This window comes from Penicillium brevicompactum (genome assembly GCF_028827555.1).
Source record: "Penicillium brevicompactum strain IBT 35665 chromosome Unknown utg000006l_segment0_segment0, whole genome shotgun sequence".
Lineage (NCBI taxonomy): Eukaryota > Fungi > Ascomycota > Eurotiomycetes > Eurotiales > Aspergillaceae > Penicillium > Penicillium brevicompactum.
In genome coordinates, this window is record NW_026623209.1 from 5,483,675 (window position 1) to 5,502,837 (window position 19,163).

Here is a 19,163-nt window from a genome sequence, read left to right on the forward strand (position 1 = left end):
TGAAACAATCTCTGCTCGAGATTTGTGCCACTTCGACTCCAATATTCCGTATATTTTCAACGATCTTATTGCGCCTAATGCAGTTTGTGTTCTCCGCGTCCTGAGATCAATCGGGTCTACCGGTGGAACCTGACCGAGGTCGAGGAGACTTTGTGCACCGTAAATAATATTGAACAACAATGCGGAGGCGGGGAAACAAACCTTTTATTCTTCCCAATTTAGGGCTCGGTCTTACTATTCCATGACGAATGACACCTTTCTCAGGGGCTTACCCGCTTTCCAACCCTGGAAGTTTATTGAGCCCCATGTACCCCAGTTCGAAGTCATGATAGCCAATCGCTTCAAATGCAACGACAATTGATAGCAAGGAAATTCATTGGATCTACTTCGAGTTGTTAAGCTTGGAAATGTGCCAAGTGTGTCAAGGCATACTTGGGTATCTCTCCTAGTTTCCGACGCGAGGACCCTCAGGCCAGGCCGTTGGAGTATATTTGAGTTATTTTTGCAACGTGTCTAGAGCAGATTCCCCGTCGGACAGGCCCCATGGTGGCCAAGACTGATTGCCGAGGGAATAGATGTAAGGTCGAGTTTTCAGCGTCTCACAGGCATCGTGGCTTGAGAACCCAACCAATCTGCAGGCCGGAGATGAGCCCATGTTATGCTGTCCCCCATTACTAGTCTCTATAGAGCCTTGAGCAAGAAAGCATTTTGTCTTCAAGATTTGAATAGAGAAAACTTTGATATGGCAGTTGTACAGCGGCATTATTTGTGCGCATGGTGAGTGAAACCTACATCGTGATGGAGAATCGCATGATTGAAATCTAGATTACTAGGCTCCCAAGTTTGTTTAGACTAGAAAATGCAAAAATTACCTATGGTTGGACTAATTTATGATGTTGACCATAGAGCAAGGGAAATCGCCTACATGGGCACAGTGTAAGATACTGCCTGGGTGGTCTAAGGCGATGCGGTGCCCCCCGCCCGCCCAGGCGTGCCCGCAGCAGTGAAATTTAGGGCGAAAGCCTTGGGGTTAGGCGGGCACCCATTATTTGCAGTTCACAAGGCCTCAGAAGTCGCAAGATCAACATTGGGACCTCGAGATGTATTCGTGTAATAGTTCAGATGCATATTAAAAAATCTATGAATCCAATTTAGGCTGACGAGGGGAATATATTTTGAAAAAGTTCACAGCCAAAAACCAGCTGGTTATGCATTCAATGCATTATTCGATAAAATTCATATATAACGTAAATCATGCCATCTCAATCTGCTCGTCTTCGGCGCCCTTGTTCTTAACATAGGTCACATCATCCGAAGGAATAACGTAAGTGGCCCACTCGCGGACAGGGACGCGGTCTTGGAAGAGTCTCTCGATTTCAGCGTTGGTGCGACCGGCGGTCTCACCGACACAGAACCAGGAGAAAGCGAGCAAGAGAAGGGTGGTTCCTCCGTAGACAAAACCAATCTTGGGACCAAGGTCACCAGTGTAGTACATGTAGGGGCTGGTGAAAACCATGAGCCAAACTGTGAGGAAGAAGGTGGCCATGGCGCAGGAAGTGATCTTGTTTCGGTTGCGGCCGACGGAGACTTCCGATGCGATGGAGTAGGAAAGGGTACCGATCGAGAAGTTGTAGAAGATGATGTTGATGTAGGCAAGGACGACGATACCGATGCCGATGCCGCGGCTGAAGGAGCCGTCCGCAGCGCGGGTAGTGCCGAGACCACCGACGGCAATGAGGGAGATGAAAATACCTGCCGAACAGACGAGAAGGTTGTTGCGGCGCTTAATCTTGTTGCCGAAGACGACTGAGACACCGACGGTGATGATCTGCAGGACGTAGATGATGGTGTTGATGGTGAAGGGGTCGGCGACGCCGATAGACTGGGCGAAGACAACTCCATAGGTGTACCAGAACTGAATACCGTTGATCTGCTGAACGAACATGACACCGCAAGCATAGAAAAGCTTGCGACGCTCGACGGGGTCGGTGAGAAGAGACTTCCAGGAAGCGTCCTTGGCCATTTCGCGGTCCATTTGGACTTGGTCGTCGATGACCTGCAGGTCCATGGCGTGATCATAGTCGCGAGCACTGCGGTTGATTTTGCGGAGAGCCTTGATGGCCTGCTCACGCTTGTTCTTGTACATGTACCAGACTGGGCTTTCAGGTGTGAAAGGAAGACACAACAACATGATACCGGGGAGAACAACCAGCAAACACATGGGGATGCGGTAGGACTCGGCGCTCTTGATACCTTCAGTACCCTGGTTGACACAGGCTCCGACCAGCTGCGAGATGGACTGCATGAACTGGAAGGACATAAGAGCCGGTCCTCTGATAGCTGAGGGTGCCACCTCTCCAATGTACATCAGACAGGTAGCAGTGAATTGACCGATACCGAGACCAATCAAAACACGACTGACATAGAAGACGGGGTCAGAACCAAATGAACAAACTTGCACGATGGCTCCGATGATGATGGAGAGGGAAGCCGTCAGGAACACCATACGACGGCCAAAAAGGTCATTGATGGGAGCAGCAGCAAGGGCTCCAACTAGCTCTCCCACGTAGATGATACTAGCAGACAGAGACAAAAAGGTCGTTGTAAGCTCCCATCCGTTCTCTGTCTTCACACCGTAGTCCTTGGCGAAGTATTCCATGCCCTGGATTCCAGTGTAGTAGATTGTATCGTATCCGTAGCAGAGGGCACCGATAGCAGCCACTAAACAGTAGGCGATGGCCCATCGATTCGACTTCCAGTCGACGCTCATTCCGAGGCCTGCCATGTTGGGCAAAACCAAATGTAGTGTGGAGTAGGTTTGATGAGATTTGAGGACCGAAGAGCCCAGAGTCGATAAGCAACAAATTCAGACAAACTGGATCAGTTTCAGTCGGAGAGGGAAGAGGGTTTTATAGCCAAAGAGGAAAAAGGACTACATCAGTCGAGACTACAAGTCGGGGTAAAATCTCCACGGGGTAGAAAGCCAAGGTCTACTCCAAGGTTTCTCTGCCGTGGAGACCCATGGCTCCATTTTCTTTGGTTCGAGCAATCAGCGAGCGAGCCAAGTCAAATTTGCCCGAAGTGGGTCCGTGTTATTCGCGCACTCGCAGGGGCGTTGACAGGCGAGGTTTCCCCGAGACATCTAGAAGACATACCGAGTCGCAACTGACAGCGAGATTTCCCTAAAGATCGCATTCCGAAGGGGTGCCGATTTCAAACCGCGCAAAAATCGAAAAAGATCAGCAAATCCGACATCGCAGCCGAGATTTTGAAGCAGAGATTTCGGCCAGTGAGATCGGGCCGCCGCCAAGCACCATCCCGAAATGAGATATTCGCCGATGTTTTATCGGAGTTTCTCCGGGAGGCTTTCCTCGCGTGTTCCGAAACTGGGGAAATCGGGGTTTTCCGGGGTGCCATTTCCCCCACACTCCGCTTATTCGTTCTCCCTGCAATTTTTTCTCACTTTTCCCCCTTTGTAACCCTTTTATGAGAATATGCATCTGGGATGATGCTCCCACCATCTAGGAGACTCTGCCGTTCCACGGAAGTCATAATATAACCTTTCAACTTAGAATTCATGGAATATTCCATGTCTGGGGTATTCTGTAAAGTTTTGGTCAAGGTTTCCCTCTGCGCCAATGACGTGTACGTCACCAAGCCACAGGACGGGATCCTCTGTTACAACTACCGGAACTTCACCGAAGGTCGGATCGGGATTAGCAAAAGAATCCCCAGCATCGGGGCCGGTAGGAAGATGAACCGGGATGCTGTGACGGCTCGGCCAAGCTCCCGCAAATACCCTGGTCCGAGACATTTAGGGGACGGCTGACCGTGTATCGGGTGGGTGAGATGATCTCCTCATATGATATGATGTACAAGTACCTTGTATGCCCCAGAATGATTGGCTGGGTAAATGTGAATTGCCAAACCTTGCGACAAAGCACGGGCAATATGCCCAGGTGCCAATGATGATGTGGGATTGCCGAGACTACACAGAAACAGGGAACACAGTGAGATACAACTGAAGAGGCGCAATAGATCTGACAGACCTGGCTTTAACCTTGGAAACAAAAACAAAAACACGGGCGTGTTCCTGAACCCCACTTGGACTTGTAGACCGAAGATCCCACTTTTCTATGACTACTGTTCCATCATAGTGTGGTTCAAACGTGGGGGCGGCCCTCGCTTGACCGCTGGATTGGCTAGTCCAGACTTTTCCATTCCGACGGGATTCGTTTCGCCTCCAGGAGAAGACTCACCAACCAATGTGAGTAGATCTACTTACTCGTATCTCGTGGCACTCTACTCCGTAGCCCCTGTTTGAAGATCTAGAAACCATGGTCGAGTTCAATTAAACTCTTTACCTGTGACGTAGAGTAATGGAACTTTGGAACCTTTCGAGTGCATGGGATACGCATGAAGGCGGGTCATCCTTGGTAGAATGGAGTGCTTCAGCAGACCATCGCATCATTAGCCAATCCAACAATTAGGTCCAAGGCTCTTCAATGACAAAAAGTTTCTGGGCTACAATCCAGGCTCGATAGTTTTAAATTAATGGTGTTTTCAACCAAACTACGGTTTTGGACCTCTCGCTGAGCCGATATCCTTTCTTGCTTTTTCTTTTTCTTTTTATTCGTTTCCTTTTTTTCCTTTTCTTCATGCTAAAAAAAGACAGGCAAATCAAAGGGAGCAGGTCGATTTCCGCGAGTCTCTCTTCGCACACAAGCAGGAAAAATTAGCAATTTTTGTATGAAATAGAATATGGACCAAAGTTGATGCAAAATGTGGTTTGTTGCCGTAGATACGGCGTGATCTTGACAGTTCTCCAACCAGTGCATTTTTCAGTGTCATAAACTTCACAATTGACTTGGCCCTCGGATGGACCCTTGCTGTACAAGGATAAGGTCTAATAATTCCACCAGCACATTTTCATCACCGGTCGTCCTTTCAACTCTGACAGCATTCCCACGGATGATCTCGAGAAGTTGCTTCCGTGTGAGTACGAGGCTTAAGTTCGGCGGATTTTGGTCTGCCTCTCTTTGTGAACTTGCGTTATCAAGTAATCGCCGTGTCAAAACCCCGTTACTAACAATCAACCTCCACTTCTGCTCCACATCAGTGACATCAAGGTCTATCGCGAAATTTTTCTCTGCGGCCGCTTCTCCGTTCAGCTGGACAGAGAGAATTTCGAACCACTGATCAATACTCAGTCTCTCGCCCAATGCGGTTCCACCTCCGGCAACCATGCCGGCCCTTTTTCCGGATCTCAGGTGCTGAGCGGCGGTAAGGTAAAAGTTTCGCCATGTCGCGTTTTCAGCACCAAAGCCCAGGGACTCATAGACAGAAGCTAGAAGATGCTTCTCCCTAGTCCCTGTTGAGTCGGGATCCGCAGAGACGGCATGCGCGAGCAAAGTCGCAGCGAAACGATTGTCTCCCTTTGAAATGAACTTCTCGGCTTGGTCACAGAGCCCATCAATACCTCCGAAGCATTCGACATATCGCTCTCCCTCCTCGGCAGGCGGGTACTGCCACAAATGCTCGGGACGACCGTCAAACCAAGTCATGTATTTTTGATATATGCCCTGGCAATGTTAGCTATTTTTGAAGGTTTCGATCAATCCAAGCGTCATAACCACCCACCTTCACATTATGACTCAAGGATCCATAGAATCCTCGGCAATGCCACGCTCTTGAAATCGCCGGTGGAAGCTGCATCTTCTCCGCAATTTCAATACCAGTCATGCCCAGATTCATCATACGAACTGTCTGATCATGCAAATACCCATACAGATCTCTCTGCTCTGCCAAACGCTGGATCAAATCTTCCCTTCCCCACGTCGGCCAATTGTGACTACCAAATAGCACATCCGACTGCCCTCCAAACAACACAATCGCTTCATCCAAATATCCCGACCAAGCCTTGGCATCTCGCACTTGAGCGCCGCGTAACGTCACAATGTTGTGCATGCAATTCGTCGCCGTCTCAGGAATGCAAAATGCCTTGAAAGCAGGGAAAAAGAAATTGATCTCCGCCGGTGCCTCGGTCCCAGGAACCATCTGGAACACGATCTCGACGCCATCTACCTCGTGCACTTCACCCGTCTTCTGAATCAGGACGTTGGGAGGTATCAAGCTGGTAGTACCGACGCTCGAGCCCATACCCAGCCCAGTCCCGATTTGACCAGTTGGACTGCGAGGAAGCGCATTGCCGTACATGAAGGCGCCGCGTCGACGCATGGCCGGACCTGCGAGGATGCTCTCACTCATGATTGCTTCTAGAAATCCTTCCGGGGCAATGATTGGGATTTGAGTATCGGCTATCACCCCGCCTGCGCCCATGTAGTGATCACCGTGGGAGTGTGAGTAGATCATTCCTGTGACCTTTCTGTTGCCTCGGTGCTTTTGGTACAGCGCGAGACCTGCGGCTGCACATTCACACGATACGAGGGGATCGATAATGATGATTCCTTCCCTGCCCTCTACAATGGTCATGTTGGACAGATCATACGCGCGAAGTTGGTAGATTCCGGGGCAGATTTTGAAGAGACCATTTTTGGAGTTGAGTTGGCCTTGACGCCAGAGATTGGGGTGTGCTGTCGGTGGGCAATCGTCTTTCATAAAATCGTAGGCATCGATGTTCCACACCTCTTTGCCTGTTGCATCTTTGATAATTCCGGGATTGAGGGCGGCAATAAACCCCCTTTCTGCTGCTTCGAAGTCTGCAGTGTCGTTGAACGACGGCTCTGATGACATTACTGCTGTCATGATTTTGATTGAAGGCTGAGTATACCTTCGATGAAGTGCATGAAACAAACGAGATTTTGGGGAGAATTGAGATTTAATACCACATGGTGGGTCAGAGCTTTTGCAGATAAAGACGATGGTTCGACACAGCTTTACCGAGACTGGAGCCTCTGGATAGTATGTCCATGTGCTTGTCGGGGGCTTGCTCGATTCGGCCAAATTCTTCACAGCGACCGCGCAGCTTTCGAAAGCCACCGAGGGTAACCTCAATCTTGCGATGAATCTTGTTCAGATGTGAGCAGTCTGTTCTCCGACCTGAGAAGATATGATCGGCCACCGTTAAAAGTATTAATGTCAATTCATTAGAAGTTGTCACGATAGCACATTGAGTAAGTGGAGCCTTAATCGACATAATTCTCCCATCGCACGCCATCGGAGGATTATCCCCGAGATCGGTTCTCCATACACCAGTTTCCATGTAGCAAAACTGCTTTTGAAAGATAGCAACAAAACAAAAAAAAATATCCGACTCCCGCTAAATGAATGCCAGCTCAGGTTCAGAAGCACAATCCCTCAGTTCATCTTGACCTGGAACAGGTATCTTTGGCGAATCTGCGCAACGTCATAAACGATGTACTCGTTATAGAACAGCCCACCGTTGTTATGAGCGGGATTTTTAATTGCCACATCTGGCATTTTGACACCTGCCAGATTAGGATTGACACAGCCAGCATCTTTCCATCCACCTGGAACATGATGACCCTTCCCAAGGGTGGCAATCTTGCCTTCCTTCAGAGCATCTTCGCCGGCATTGTAATTGCTGCGCTCTAGTTCCAGCATGGGGGAACCTAGCTCGGCGTCGCAAAGAAGAAGGAGGCCCATTCCACCGCTGTTGTAGGGACAACAGTAGTTCGCGGACTTGCTGGAGGTATCGGCTAGGTAGACGCCCTTTCCAAACATGTAGCCGTTGACGGGTGCTTCAGGGGGTGCAATGCGGAGACCTTGGCTAAGAATACCACCGAAGTTGGTACTGCGAGAGCCGTGCCAGAGGAGACGGCGGTCGCCGTTTTTGATCTTGGCGTATTTGGATGAATTGAAGCGTTCGGTCTCACCCTGGCGCTCGATACGGAAGATGTTGACCACCTTGTAGTTCATGTTATGGGTGCTACCGCGAGATGTTTGCAGGTAGCTCTCGAGCTCTTCGAACTCTGTTGATGAGTGATCCACTGTTGATTGTTAGATTGACTGAGGGACGATATATCCAAGTGAGCACTCACATTCAACCATTTCCTTCATTCCCAAGCCTTGGAACTGGCGATCTAGTTCGTGGATCTGAGTATCATCCTTGGACTCAGTCATAATCTCGTTGGCAACATCCATGTCGGTCAGGGCCTCAAGCAACTCGACTTCCTTTTTGATTTGGGCGTCTGTTCCCAAAATAGGAGGGCGGTTACGTCCGAAAACGTGAGGGATCAAAGTGTAGTATCGGTTGGTCAAGTGCTCAATTGTTGGACCATAAGCAGTGCCATATTTGGCGGGTGCCGAGGCTGGGTCAGTGATGACCTCGGAAAGTTCCTTGAGCACAGAGAATCCACTCTTCAGGGTTCTATCACTCAACTTTCCCAGAGGAAGCTTGTGCACATCGTAAGACATGGACGCAAGGGCCTCGAGGACGTGATCGAGGTTGAAAATGAAAGACATCAAGTCTTGCAGAGGCTTTGACATGAGACTCTCCGCGGCGGGAGCATTCTCTTCTTTCTTCGCCTTCTTTTCCGGTTTATCATCCGAGCTTTCGTCGTCTTCTTCGTAGTTGCGCTCGAGGAATGTGTACTTCTTGTTCTTGGGTGTGTCCAGACGATTCGCCCAGGCCAAGCCCGACTTATCTTTGAATTTCCTCTCAAACAATGCCATTGCATCTTTCACATTCGAATACGTCTGGTTGGCTGACTGGCCGTTCTCGCCGACCCGACCCCAGCGTGTCCAAGTCATGAAGGTTCCATTCGTGCCAGCTAGCAGTTGGATGCGATAAAATTTGTTGGCGTTGTCCGATGCCACTGTTTGGTTCAATGTCGCATCCCATATCAGCCCTGCGTCATCAATGAACACAGTTGGCTCTATAGATTCATGTCAATTCAGATCACTTTGTAGATTGTTGCCTCGGATCTACTCACGCCTGAATGTGCCGCTCCGCATGTTGAAGCCTTCATCGATAGGGATATTTAGGCACTTTGTTGTGGCCTTTTGGCTATTTTTCGACTTCTTGATGGACTCTGGGGCCTCTTCTTTGCTTGCACTTCGCTTTTTGGTTTTCGGCTTCACATCGGTGTCATCATTGCCGTTTTGGCTTTTCGTATCCGCCTGGGATGTTGACCCATTTCCAAACGCAAAATTTGACTCTGGTAAAGGCTTTTTGGCCTGTACTGATTCAAGAAGCCAGGATAGCGAAACGATCTGACAATTGGGGAGGCTGTGGGCCTTTTTGTCTGCTCGGTATGTTAGTCATGCTCGGTGAAGCATCAACAGCCGCGAACCCACATTTGGTCGATTGTTTGTCCACATCAACTTGGGTGGTCACGAGATGAGTGCATTCCTCAGTCACCGAGGTGCTGAAAGTCGCGCTATTCTGTTCGACGAGTCCCCTCACGTCGGCTGTGGTATGTCAGTGTGATCCATGTGGGGCTCTCCTAGCGTATGCAGTTCGTACCTTGTCGGAGGTTTGGAAATGTTCCGCTCACTGCAATAATGACGTTCTTGAAAGATGCAGGCATGGTGGATTGAGTCTGAAGGTGAGGTGTGGCGGAGTCAAGAAGTTAGGGGGCCGAATTGGGGGAGAGAAGACGAGCGAAGGTACCCGGCAGCAACTCAAGATGTACCGAGAGGCGATGGAATTGTGCGATCTGACGAAAAGAATATAAAGCCTGATCTGAAAGCAGAGACCGTCCCCTTTTAAATGTCAATCAGATGTCTTAGTTAGTTACGGAGATGTGTTGTGGCCTGAATAATATGGCACCAACGCTGCTGCTGCCTGGCGTAGCGTCAGGCAGCACACCCTTTTTGTGGGGCTCCTCGCCTTAATACGTCGCTATCAACTCTTGACTTGATGTATCTTATGAGCATTCTCCACTGGCTGCCTGATCAAAGATCCCACACACAGGTGGGTTTTGGTTTCACTTAAACATGAATCGAGCCGAACTACAGTACGGAGTACCGGAGACAATCTTGAAAAGCTTCTTTGTGTCATTTGCGAGAATGTATTTCATTTCAGCGATTGCATATTCGTCGATCATGCCACAGTCATACGGTAAAGAAGTTACCAATTGTAAGTCCTCTCTTCCAGACTCATCTTCCTTGGGTCTACGGGTATCGAAGGCTCACAGTGCTTTGAACTGCTTCAGGACTAAAGAGGGTCAAGAGTTAGCTTGCAAAACACTCAAGACATCATCTGATAGGAATGCATACTGGTAGCATGAGCGAGTTCATCCTGGTTATGTGCCTGCACGTGGAGACTGATGCCGTCAAGGGAGTAGTAGAGATGATCTTTGTTGGAGGTGTAGTAGGACTTGTCATGATTACCTGCTTCCTCCGGCACCCTACGCAAACAAAGAGGTCAGCACTGCCAATGGATAATATTGCGACGAGAGACAAGAAACATACCAAGTGATGAGGACAATCTTGTGTCGCTCTTCACTCCCGATCGGAGCTGGGTACTTGAACTTGACGACCGCATACCGGGGAGTGTCGTCTCTGAATTGAGCAATGAAATCGGTGTACTCTGTGTACTTGCCGGATCCAGCGACGTAGATCTTCTTGTCGTGTGCGTTGGCTTCGTAGAAAATGTAGTCAAGGGTGTCGGTCTCCTTGACCTGATCAAAGGTCTCCTCGACCTGCGGAGTGAAAGCTGCGAATCCCTTTGTCATTTTGTCGATAAGTGTCAGAAAGAAAGGAAGAGAGGAGGGGGAGAAGGTGTTTGATTCGGAGTGGAGCTTACCCCGACATTTGACGCGGGGAAGTCACCTCATGATCGCCGACAGGCACATGACGTAAATAACAGCCAATGCCAGGGCACGCAGGGCACTTCAAATAGGACCCGTGGGCCTTACCAGAATCGAGCCCTGGAGGGTATGCAATGTTTGATTGGTGTTTTATTTTCTTTGTGCTTGTATTTCTTGTTTTGCCAGTGTTTTCAATAACCAATTGAGATATGTCACCAAATTGTAATATCGAGATATGAAGAGCAGCTCCGTGAGCATCTAAGTCCTGGCAACATTGCAGCCATTCGCCCTTTTTTTCAGAAAACACAGCGTGCTCTGGGCCCGGGGGCAATGTATATCTCTGGTGGGTAGCGCACAAATTTTGGGTTTGAATTCCAAGGTTTGAATGATCATTATACAATAGAAGAACGACTTCAATAAATTCCAACCTTGGAAGGTTGGATAATCTAAATATCGAATAGAGAAGAGCTCAATGATTCCAAGTTTCGAACGCTGCCCAGGTGAACTCGAGAGAAACCAATTCCGAGCAAAGCGAGCAAACGCGGAGTGCCAAGGCGCTAACCTCATTGGGCTGCGCGTAGCCTATGTACCCCGCATCAGGAAAACCGTGTCGGCGACACTTGCAAAACCGCCGGGATCCCGAGAAAAGGTACATTAAACACACTATCCCAACTTTCCCAATTGACCCGAATCAACTACAAAATCTTTGAATACGGTCCGCATTAGCAAATTGGACATCATGGTCGGAACCAAGAACCCCCAAATCAGCATCATCGGCTCCTTAAACATCGACTTCGTAACAACAACACCCCGCTGCCCAACAGCCGGCGAGACCCTGACAGCAACATCTCTCACCGTGTCAGCAGGCGGAAAAGGTGGAAACCAAGCCGTTGCCTGTGGTCGCTCCTCCTTCACATCTGAATCAACCCAGGATGTCTCCGTGAGCATGATCGGCGCCGTCGGCGCCGAAGATCCCTACTACACCTCGCTTTTGAAGCCTGCTCTGGAAAATTCTGGCGTCAACACCGCGGCCATCGAGAAATCAAAGACCCAAACGGGCTCAGCGAGTATCATTGTTGAAGAAATCAATGGCGAGAATCGCATCCTTGTCGTCCCGGGCGCTAATCATGCTGGCATGATGAGCAATGTTTCTTCTATTCTTGCCGCGCTTGAGAACGAGAAGCCCGATGTGGTGGTTTTGCAGGGTGAAATTCCGCGCAGCACTACAATTGAACTGCTGGAGCATTTCAATCGCGAGAAGCAGGCCAAAGTGGTCTTCAACCCCGCGCCCGTGTTTCCAGAGGGCGTTCCTCTTTCCGCCGTGCAGGGAACCTCTGTGCTGATTATGAATGAGACGGAGGCTGTACAGATGGCGCGGTCGATTCAAAACCTTCCTGTTGGTACCTTTGATGGGAACTTGGTGCCCGAAGAGACGGCGCGGGTTTTCCATGAGCGCGCGGGCGTTGAGATTGTTTTGATCACGCTTGGCGCGGAAGGTGTTTTCTATTCTACCCGATCTGGGCAATGTGGACCTGTGCCTGGTGTGAAGGTCGCAAAGGTTGTGGATACCACTGCTGCGGGCGACACGTTCGTTGGGTATTTTGCATCTTCTGTGGCGCGTCTTCTGGCGACCGGGAAGAGCCTGGAAGAGTTTGATGATATCCGAAGTGCTGTGGAGAAAGCGAATTCTGCTGCTGCTATGTGTGTGCAGAGACAGGGAGCCATGCAGAGCATCCCCTTCGCCTATGATTTGTAATGATAAGGTGTGTTTTCATTAGAAGCAAAAATTAGAACGGTATGGGTATTTTCAGGAAATTATATCGTCTCATGTTCATCTTCAAACTCTTCCTCATAACGCGCTAGATTCCAGGCTGCTTGTAGCGCCTCTCTCTCCCTGTCGAGTTTGATTCCAGTTGTGGCGGTGATTTTGGCGAGACGCTGCAGTATGACTGTCTGCTGTGATTCATGGGTCATCTCCTTGGCAATGACGAGCAGACTCGCAACCAGTACTGGGTCCCATTGCTCTGGTGAATCGTTGCTTGCTGCGATACCGGCGATGGATTGTGCATGCCAGATGTGAGAAGTGACAGACCTAGGCCCGGGAAGTGATTTCAAAAGACGTGGCTTGTGTGTTAATAGCAGAAGGGAGATCATGTGATAGACGGCATTGGCGACCAGCGCCATGGGTGTCGTGTAAATAAGAATGGGGAATGAGGAGTCGTGATCTGGGTCGATATGGTCTGCTTCACCACCGCGAATGTCCACAATCTGCTTGACGTTTACGGGGCGGTCATTGTACCACTTTTGACAGTCTGACCAAAGGAATGTCCATTGTGAGAGGGAGTGGGATTGTCGGAGAGAAGGGAACGCCGCTAATTCTGGTGATTGAATCGCTTGCGGGGAAGAGACATCTGGATCTCCGTGTATGAGTGCTAGGCAGTGACCGAGCAGGCACAATATGTGTTTGTAAGCTCGATGAACTGTTTGTGGCTCGAGTTGAGGATGCGTATGGTGGATAAACGTGCCGTCGGGTTGCATTAATGATCGAAAGGGCGTAAGTGGTGGCTTTGATAGGATAATACAGCCTGCGAGATCTAAGAAGAGATATTAATCAGTCTACTCTCTGATTTCGAACACAAGAATGCACGCCTTACCGAGTCTGAAATAAAGCCATAGTAAGGCTTCTCCCAAGTCTTCTCCTTGCCCTGCCTGTGATGCAAAACCACAGGCCTGTTCTAATGTTGGAACAAGCAAACTTCTCCACAGCCGGGGACCCGAAGGTAGAACATCCTGGAGCATAACGAGGGCCTGCCCCGCATGCCTAGCTAAATCGCACTCGAGTGCAAGGCTACCTTCTGCTTCTTTTCGGTATATTTGACTACTGTCATGATCCATGCTGTTTGGAAATGACATCAGCATTCTCTGACCAGCAGAGACTGCTAGAATTGCAGATTGAAGGGCCCTGTTAGTCCTAGAAAGGAGAAGAACTTGTAGCCCAAATGGGAGCTCTGGATCTCCCGTATCAATCCAAGGTCCAACGTGGTACCTGAAATGTCGAAGTAGATCGGTTTCACGGTTGCTGTTTGCAAGCTGTACTCGCCGCTCGGCTGTCTGATCACTGAGGACTGAGATGGGGTTTCCAAAATATGAGAGAGTGTTCATATACGGAGGATTTGGTGTCCTTCGATCATCGATGAACGGAATAGGAGGCTCCGAGAAATCAACACTTGGCACTGCAGATGAAAGTATGCTCTGGAATTCAAACGCCCGAGGTGGCTCCAAAGAATCTTCGTGACTCTCTGTTGAAGACTGAAGACCGTCCAAGGATAATTCTGCATTGCTTCGGGGCCCGTCTTGCTTTTGCTCTTTTTTGTCTGTGGTAACTGCTGGTGAATCATCCACAAACTATCCTCTGTTAGTATGTCGCTTGTGGTATCAGGTGCTTGCCATGCACCCACCGTGATAGTGCTATATCCCTGGCCTGCACCTGGAACCACCCCCGAGCGCGGTGGCACAAACGCAAGATCAGAGCCATATTTACAGGTGAATCCTTTGACCTCACAGTTCGCACACCTCGGTTTCTGCTCATCGCCTGCGGCAACAATGTCAGTTGTTGCATAGAAAAAAAGGCCACACGTGACACATACATTTTCTCCTGCGTTTCCGACACGTCAAGCAGCCAGTTCTCACCCGCTGCTTGGCTGCTGGCGTGGGCTTTCTGGGCATGGTGTCGAATATACTGCCGGACAGGATGCTTGAAAAGAATGATCGGAGGCTCTGCAAACCCGATGTGTGGTCAACTGCCGGAGACGGCCGCTGAGTCGGGTCCGGCGTGGGGCGGTTCCAATCGGGACAGTCGACCCGACAGGCCAGTGGGCGATTCCGGCCGCTTGGTGATTTCGAAAAAAATGTCAACTCCGCATCTTTAGATTTGACTATCCTTTGGGATCGGCTGAGAATGGAAATAATAGGTGGGAAGTCCCGTCAATAATGTGGGTACGTGGTTTTAAGTTGAGGTTGTCTTTCTGCCTGCGTTAAAGCCTTGCAGGCGAATTCTACCACAAGGATCAACTCCAATGGTGTGATACCAAGTGATAGTACTTAATACTTTGGCAACTGACTTATCACCCCCTAGGCTTTGCTGCTCTTGGACTGGGAGCAGTTGTAGCACTTTGTAGAGTAAGAAGATGCAACCTATGTTTATTTCCAAATGGTCACTAATGAAGACATGGACATATGTCATTATTGCCTCAGCGCTAAGAACCGCCTGACTTCTGCGGACAGCGATCGGACGCCACCCGAGACTCCGAGATTTAAACATAAATGGGGAAATGCATGGCGAACGTGGCTCGAGTATGGGGTATCAAGGTGGATCCTTTGGACAAAAACAGCAAAAGAGTTGAGAAGAGACAATTTGTGACATTGCATAATTGATTAAATATGATTTTGATGACAAAGGACTCCATCCAGTGCCTTTAAATATGGATATTGAAACGTAAAAAACCCCCTCAAACCTTCTCAATATACTGGGAGCCCTCCATCTTATCAAGGTCACGACCGGTGGCCGATCCCATGCGCTCAAGGAAGGAAGTCAGGCCAACATCCCGCTGTGCCTCGCGGAGGAGTTCCGCGTCTTGTTCTCCAGCCTTGCTGTTAAACACCTTGTCCATCTCTTCCAATGATGCACCCTTGGTTTCAGGAAGGAAGAACCAGACCCAGGCAATGCCAACGGCAAGGAAAACAGCGAAGAAAATGTAAGTGCCCCATTGCCAGTTCTTGAGCATGGGTGGAACGAAGAACGCAATAGCGAAGTTGTTGATCCAGTTGCTAAAGGCACCGACGGAAGCACCCTTGGCGCGAATGGAGAGTGGGAAAATCTCGGAGACCAGTGTCCATGAGACAGGGCCCCAAGTTGCACCGAATCCGGCAATGTAAAGCCAGATCAAAGCAACCGCAGTCCAACCAGCGGCCACATGATTGGGCCAGTCGTGCTGGAACTTGGCTACGATCACACCGACGATCACCATGCTGAGAAGCATAACGATGGATCCACCCAACAGCATGGGCTTGCGACCGATCTTGTCGATGACCAACATTCCTGGCATGGTACTGATGAGGAAGACAACACCAGTCACACCAGTAGCCAGCAGAGCAATAGTGCCTGAAGTCAGACCAAGACTTTGGAACACGTTAGAGGCGTAGTAGATAACTAGAAAATTGAAGTTAGCACTGGCGTAATTCTGAGATATGATTGGCAAACTTACTGGCATCAACACCACTCCACTGCTGGAAGAACATCACCAACCAGGCGATACAGACACGCTTGAAGTTATCCATGGTTCGGAAGCAGTTGGCGTACTGAGCAACCTGGTTCATGATAACGCTCTTCTTCTCGCGATCCGCAAGCTTGGGAGACGCGATCGCGAAAGCACGTTGCTCAAAGAGGGCCTCGGCTTTGATTTCAAGATACTCGACCTGAACGAGCTCGTGCTCAACGGGGAGTTTGCGCATCCAAGCAAGTGTATCCTGAGCCTCTTGATCACGACCCTGCTTGACCAGCCATCTGGGCGAGAAAGGCATGAGCCAGATTCCGCACGCAAGGCAGACAGCTGGAATACCCTGGATGATTGAGGGCAAGCGCCAAGCTAGATCGGTCTGAGTTTCGCCGGTACCGCCAATGTTGTTACTTCCGTAACCGACCCAGAAAGAAATCATGATACCGAGAATAGTCGCAAATTGATAGAAGGAAACCAGCAGTCCACGCATCTCGGGCGCTGCCAGTTCGGCGTTGTACAAGGGTCCAACACCGCTGAAAAGTCCAACACCGATACCGGTGAAAAAGCGACCAGCGTACAGGAGAGAGGGGTTGCCGGCAGTCGCACCGATATAGATGTAACTGCCGAGGATGACCCAGCAACAGGCGAAAAACATGGTGTACTTGCGCGAGAAGATCTCGCCCAAGATACCGGCGGAAAGGGAACCGACAACACCACCCAATTGGAGAATTGAGGTCAACCAGCCCGTTGATGTCGATGAAGCGACCACGGTGGGGAAGTTCTCTTTGAAGCGGGTCATGACCAGAGATTGGCCGAGAACACCTTGCTGGTAGCCATATTCAAAACCACCGAATCTGAACAGTCAGTATGGATTTTGTTGAAGTGTAATGGAGAAAACATACGAAGCAAAGAAGGCAATGAAGAGGACTTTAGGGTTAGCAAAGATTGACTGCCACATCGACTTCTTTGCGATTTGCACGCGTGCTTCAACATCGGAGTCCGTCATGGCGGGCAATGATCAAGAGATAATCTGGGGAATCCCAAACATGGGGGAAAGAGGGTCCCATATATAGACGATTCCGTTAGTACGGCGATCGAATTAGTTGTGTCATACTTCATCGCTGAGGGTGGCACCACGTGAGGGAAAAAACTCAACCTCACCCCAGTTTTCGGCGTCCCGACTCGCTACGAAGCCCCGGAACCCCAAACTCTTCGAATTTGTGGAGGCAAAACTGTGGAGGAACCCGACCGCTAAACTACTTTCGGCGGTCTGTAGCCTACGACTCCCCAGAACGGTTGGAAACGGCTTCAGACTCGGAAAAGTGTGGGCGTCTCGGGAGGAAAAGCTGGCTCCACCCATCATCGGAGGGGAAACGGGAGAGAAATGGGTCCTCGAACGGCTTAGCCCGACTAAACTGGTTTCACCTCCTGGCCAAACATTAATCTCTGCCGTGAGGATTGTGGGGTGGTCCAGGCACTGCGTCCATTTTGGGAAATCGTAGCCACTGCTTCGCTGACTTGGCGAGGTCCATGCTGATCGAGGGCTACAAGGAGCGGGGAGAGCTCGAAAGGATCTCGATTGACGTAAAGTTATTCTTCAGGTGGTATTCTGCGGGTGGAGGATCTCTTGGGGAAATCTGGGGTCGAGATGAGCTTTGAAGTATAAAGAGCCCGGTGAGTGAACAAGGATAATTTGTTCGAGTTGACTCTATTCTGTATACCAGAATTGTATACTTATTGCATTCCGAATTCGGCAACACCACCCTTCATCCCTGCAATGCACTGGTCGGTCTCGGTTCCGCTGCTCTGCAGCTCAATGCTTACTTTCGTCACGGGCGCGCTTGCGCTACAGCCCCGGGCGGATAAGCACTACGCCATCATGGACAACGATTGGTATACAGCGGGCTTTGTGCCTTACCTGGTTGCTCTGGATGGTAATGTGGAAATCCTCGGTTTGGCCTCAGGTGGGTACTCACATCATTGTGCATGGACAAAGCTAAGCGGGAAATTTTTCAGACACTGCCAACAGCTGGCAGCCGCAAGGTGCATTGCACGCCGTGGCCACCCTAGAAGCCGGCAATTTGAGCTGCATTCCTGTTTACCCGGGCGCCACATGGCCGCTGATCAACACGCCGCACCGCTTCCAGGCCTGGGAGACGATCCATGGCAAGTTGCCTTGGGAAGGCGCATTTGCACCCGAAAACAAAACTGCGGAGGCTGCGGGCAATGATCCTACTTCCGGGGATCCTAATCGGATTGTGAAGGAGGCTTTCAAGGAGGGATTCCCCAAGGGCCGACCGGAGAACTCCACTTCGGCCGCTAATTTCATGGTTGAGATGGTGCACAAGTATCCTGGTCAGGTATCCATTTACTCGGCCGGCGCGTTGACCAATATTGCGCTTGCTGTGCGTATGGACCCGCAGTTTGCGTCGCTTGCCAAGGATCTTGTGATCATGGGTGGATATGTTGATCTGAATATGCTTGAAGCCACGGGAAGTATCATGTTGGCAGATTATCAGTCAGATGTGAGTATCTTTAGAAATAATGGGTATGGTTCTCCTTGCTGACGGTGCAGATCAACCTCATGATTGACCCCGAGGCCTCCAAGATCGCCCTGACAGCGGATTTCCCTAACATCACCATCGCTGGTAATGTTGCCAACCAAGTCTTCCCGACCAAGGAGTTTATGGAAGAGGTTCACTCGGTTCCAAACCCGTACAGCGAGCTCTTTTATAAGTATTACGATCTCTCTTTCCCCTTCTGGGACGAGACAGCTGCTGCACTGATGGTCGACCCGTCTATCTCTGTCAACCAAACATCAGGTGTGTCAATGCGGAACAAGTTCCATTTGCCTTGTGGAAGCGCTAACAAATTTTCAAGTATTTTTGGACGTCGACACATCATACGGCAGCCCCAACTATGGAAACATCCATGTGTACCAAAAGGCACTTGCACCCCAAGGTATCCGGGAGGTTAACTATGTGTTTGAAGTGGATGCTGAGAGGCTCACGAACCGGATCAAGCACGCTTTGCAGTACCCTAAGTCGTGTGCTGATTTCCAGTAGAAAGACCATTTGGGCAACGGCTGATATTTCAGCTTGAACTGTAAATATTTCGAATTGATCGAGCATGTACATGCTCAAGACATTTA

General features: G+C 49.8%; 8 protein-coding genes across 8 annotated transcripts; 2 read left to right on the forward strand and 6 right to left on the reverse strand.

Moving 5' to 3' along the window:
- Positions 1-1,252: 1,252 nt before the first annotated feature.
- On the reverse strand, positions 1,253-2,785 carry N7506_010294 (Major facilitator superfamily domain general substrate transporter; the record flags this gene model as incomplete). The annotated part of the gene is made up of 1 exon (XM_056959587.1): positions 1,253-2,785. The coding sequence occupies one exon, from the start codon at positions 2,783-2,785 to the stop codon at positions 1,253-1,255; it is 1,533 nt and encodes a 510-aa protein (XP_056808977.1).
- Positions 2,786-4,856: 2,071 nt separating this feature from the next.
- Positions 4,857-6,753, reverse strand: N7506_010295 (alkyl/aryl-sulfatase; the record flags this gene model as incomplete). The annotated part of the gene is made up of 2 exons (XM_056959588.1): positions 4,857-5,582; positions 5,641-6,753. 2 exons carry the CDS (start codon positions 6,751-6,753, stop codon positions 4,857-4,859), a joined length of 1,839 nt encoding a protein of 612 aa, XP_056808978.1.
- Positions 6,754-7,317: 564 nt separating this feature from the next.
- Positions 7,318-9,512, reverse strand: N7506_010296 (uncharacterized protein; the record flags this gene model as incomplete). Its single annotated transcript, XM_056959589.1, has 5 exons — positions 7,318-7,970; positions 8,022-8,858; positions 8,916-9,227; positions 9,280-9,393; positions 9,449-9,512. The coding sequence occupies 5 exons, from the start codon at positions 9,510-9,512 to the stop codon at positions 7,318-7,320; spliced, it is 1,980 nt and encodes a 659-aa protein (XP_056808979.1).
- Positions 9,513-10,115: 603 nt separating this feature from the next.
- N7506_010297 (Actin-binding cofilin/tropomyosin type) lies at positions 10,116-10,661 on the reverse strand (the record flags this gene model as incomplete). The annotated part of the gene is made up of 3 exons (XM_056959590.1): positions 10,116-10,141; positions 10,204-10,334; positions 10,399-10,661. 3 exons carry the CDS (start codon positions 10,659-10,661, stop codon positions 10,116-10,118), a joined length of 420 nt encoding a protein of 139 aa, XP_056808980.1.
- An 814-nt stretch (positions 10,662-11,475) lies between these two features.
- Positions 11,476-12,492, forward strand: N7506_010298 (ribokinase; the record flags this gene model as incomplete). Its single annotated transcript, XM_056959591.1, has 1 exon — positions 11,476-12,492. One exon carries the CDS (start codon positions 11,476-11,478, stop codon positions 12,490-12,492), a length of 1,017 nt encoding a protein of 338 aa, XP_056808981.1.
- A 59-nt stretch (positions 12,493-12,551) lies between these two features.
- N7506_010299 (uncharacterized protein) lies at positions 12,552-14,462 on the reverse strand (the record flags this gene model as incomplete). The annotated part of the gene is made up of 3 exons (XM_056959592.1): positions 12,552-13,129; positions 13,391-13,466; positions 14,427-14,462. 3 exons carry the CDS (start codon positions 14,460-14,462, stop codon positions 12,552-12,554), a joined length of 690 nt encoding a protein of 229 aa, XP_056808982.1.
- A 1,497-nt stretch (positions 14,463-15,959) lies between these two features.
- N7506_010300 (uncharacterized protein) lies at positions 15,960-17,018 on the reverse strand (the record flags this gene model as incomplete). The annotated part of the gene is made up of 2 exons (XM_056959593.1): positions 15,960-16,866; positions 16,915-17,018. 2 exons carry the CDS (start codon positions 17,016-17,018, stop codon positions 15,960-15,962), a joined length of 1,011 nt encoding a protein of 336 aa, XP_056808983.1.
- Positions 17,019-17,789: 771 nt separating this feature from the next.
- N7506_010301 (uncharacterized protein) lies at positions 17,790-19,077 on the forward strand (the record flags this gene model as incomplete). Its single annotated transcript, XM_056959594.1, has 4 exons — positions 17,790-17,976; positions 18,029-18,537; positions 18,588-18,834; positions 18,893-19,077. 4 exons carry the CDS (start codon positions 17,790-17,792, stop codon positions 19,075-19,077), a joined length of 1,128 nt encoding a protein of 375 aa, XP_056808984.1.
- Positions 19,078-19,163: the final 86 nt, after the last annotated feature.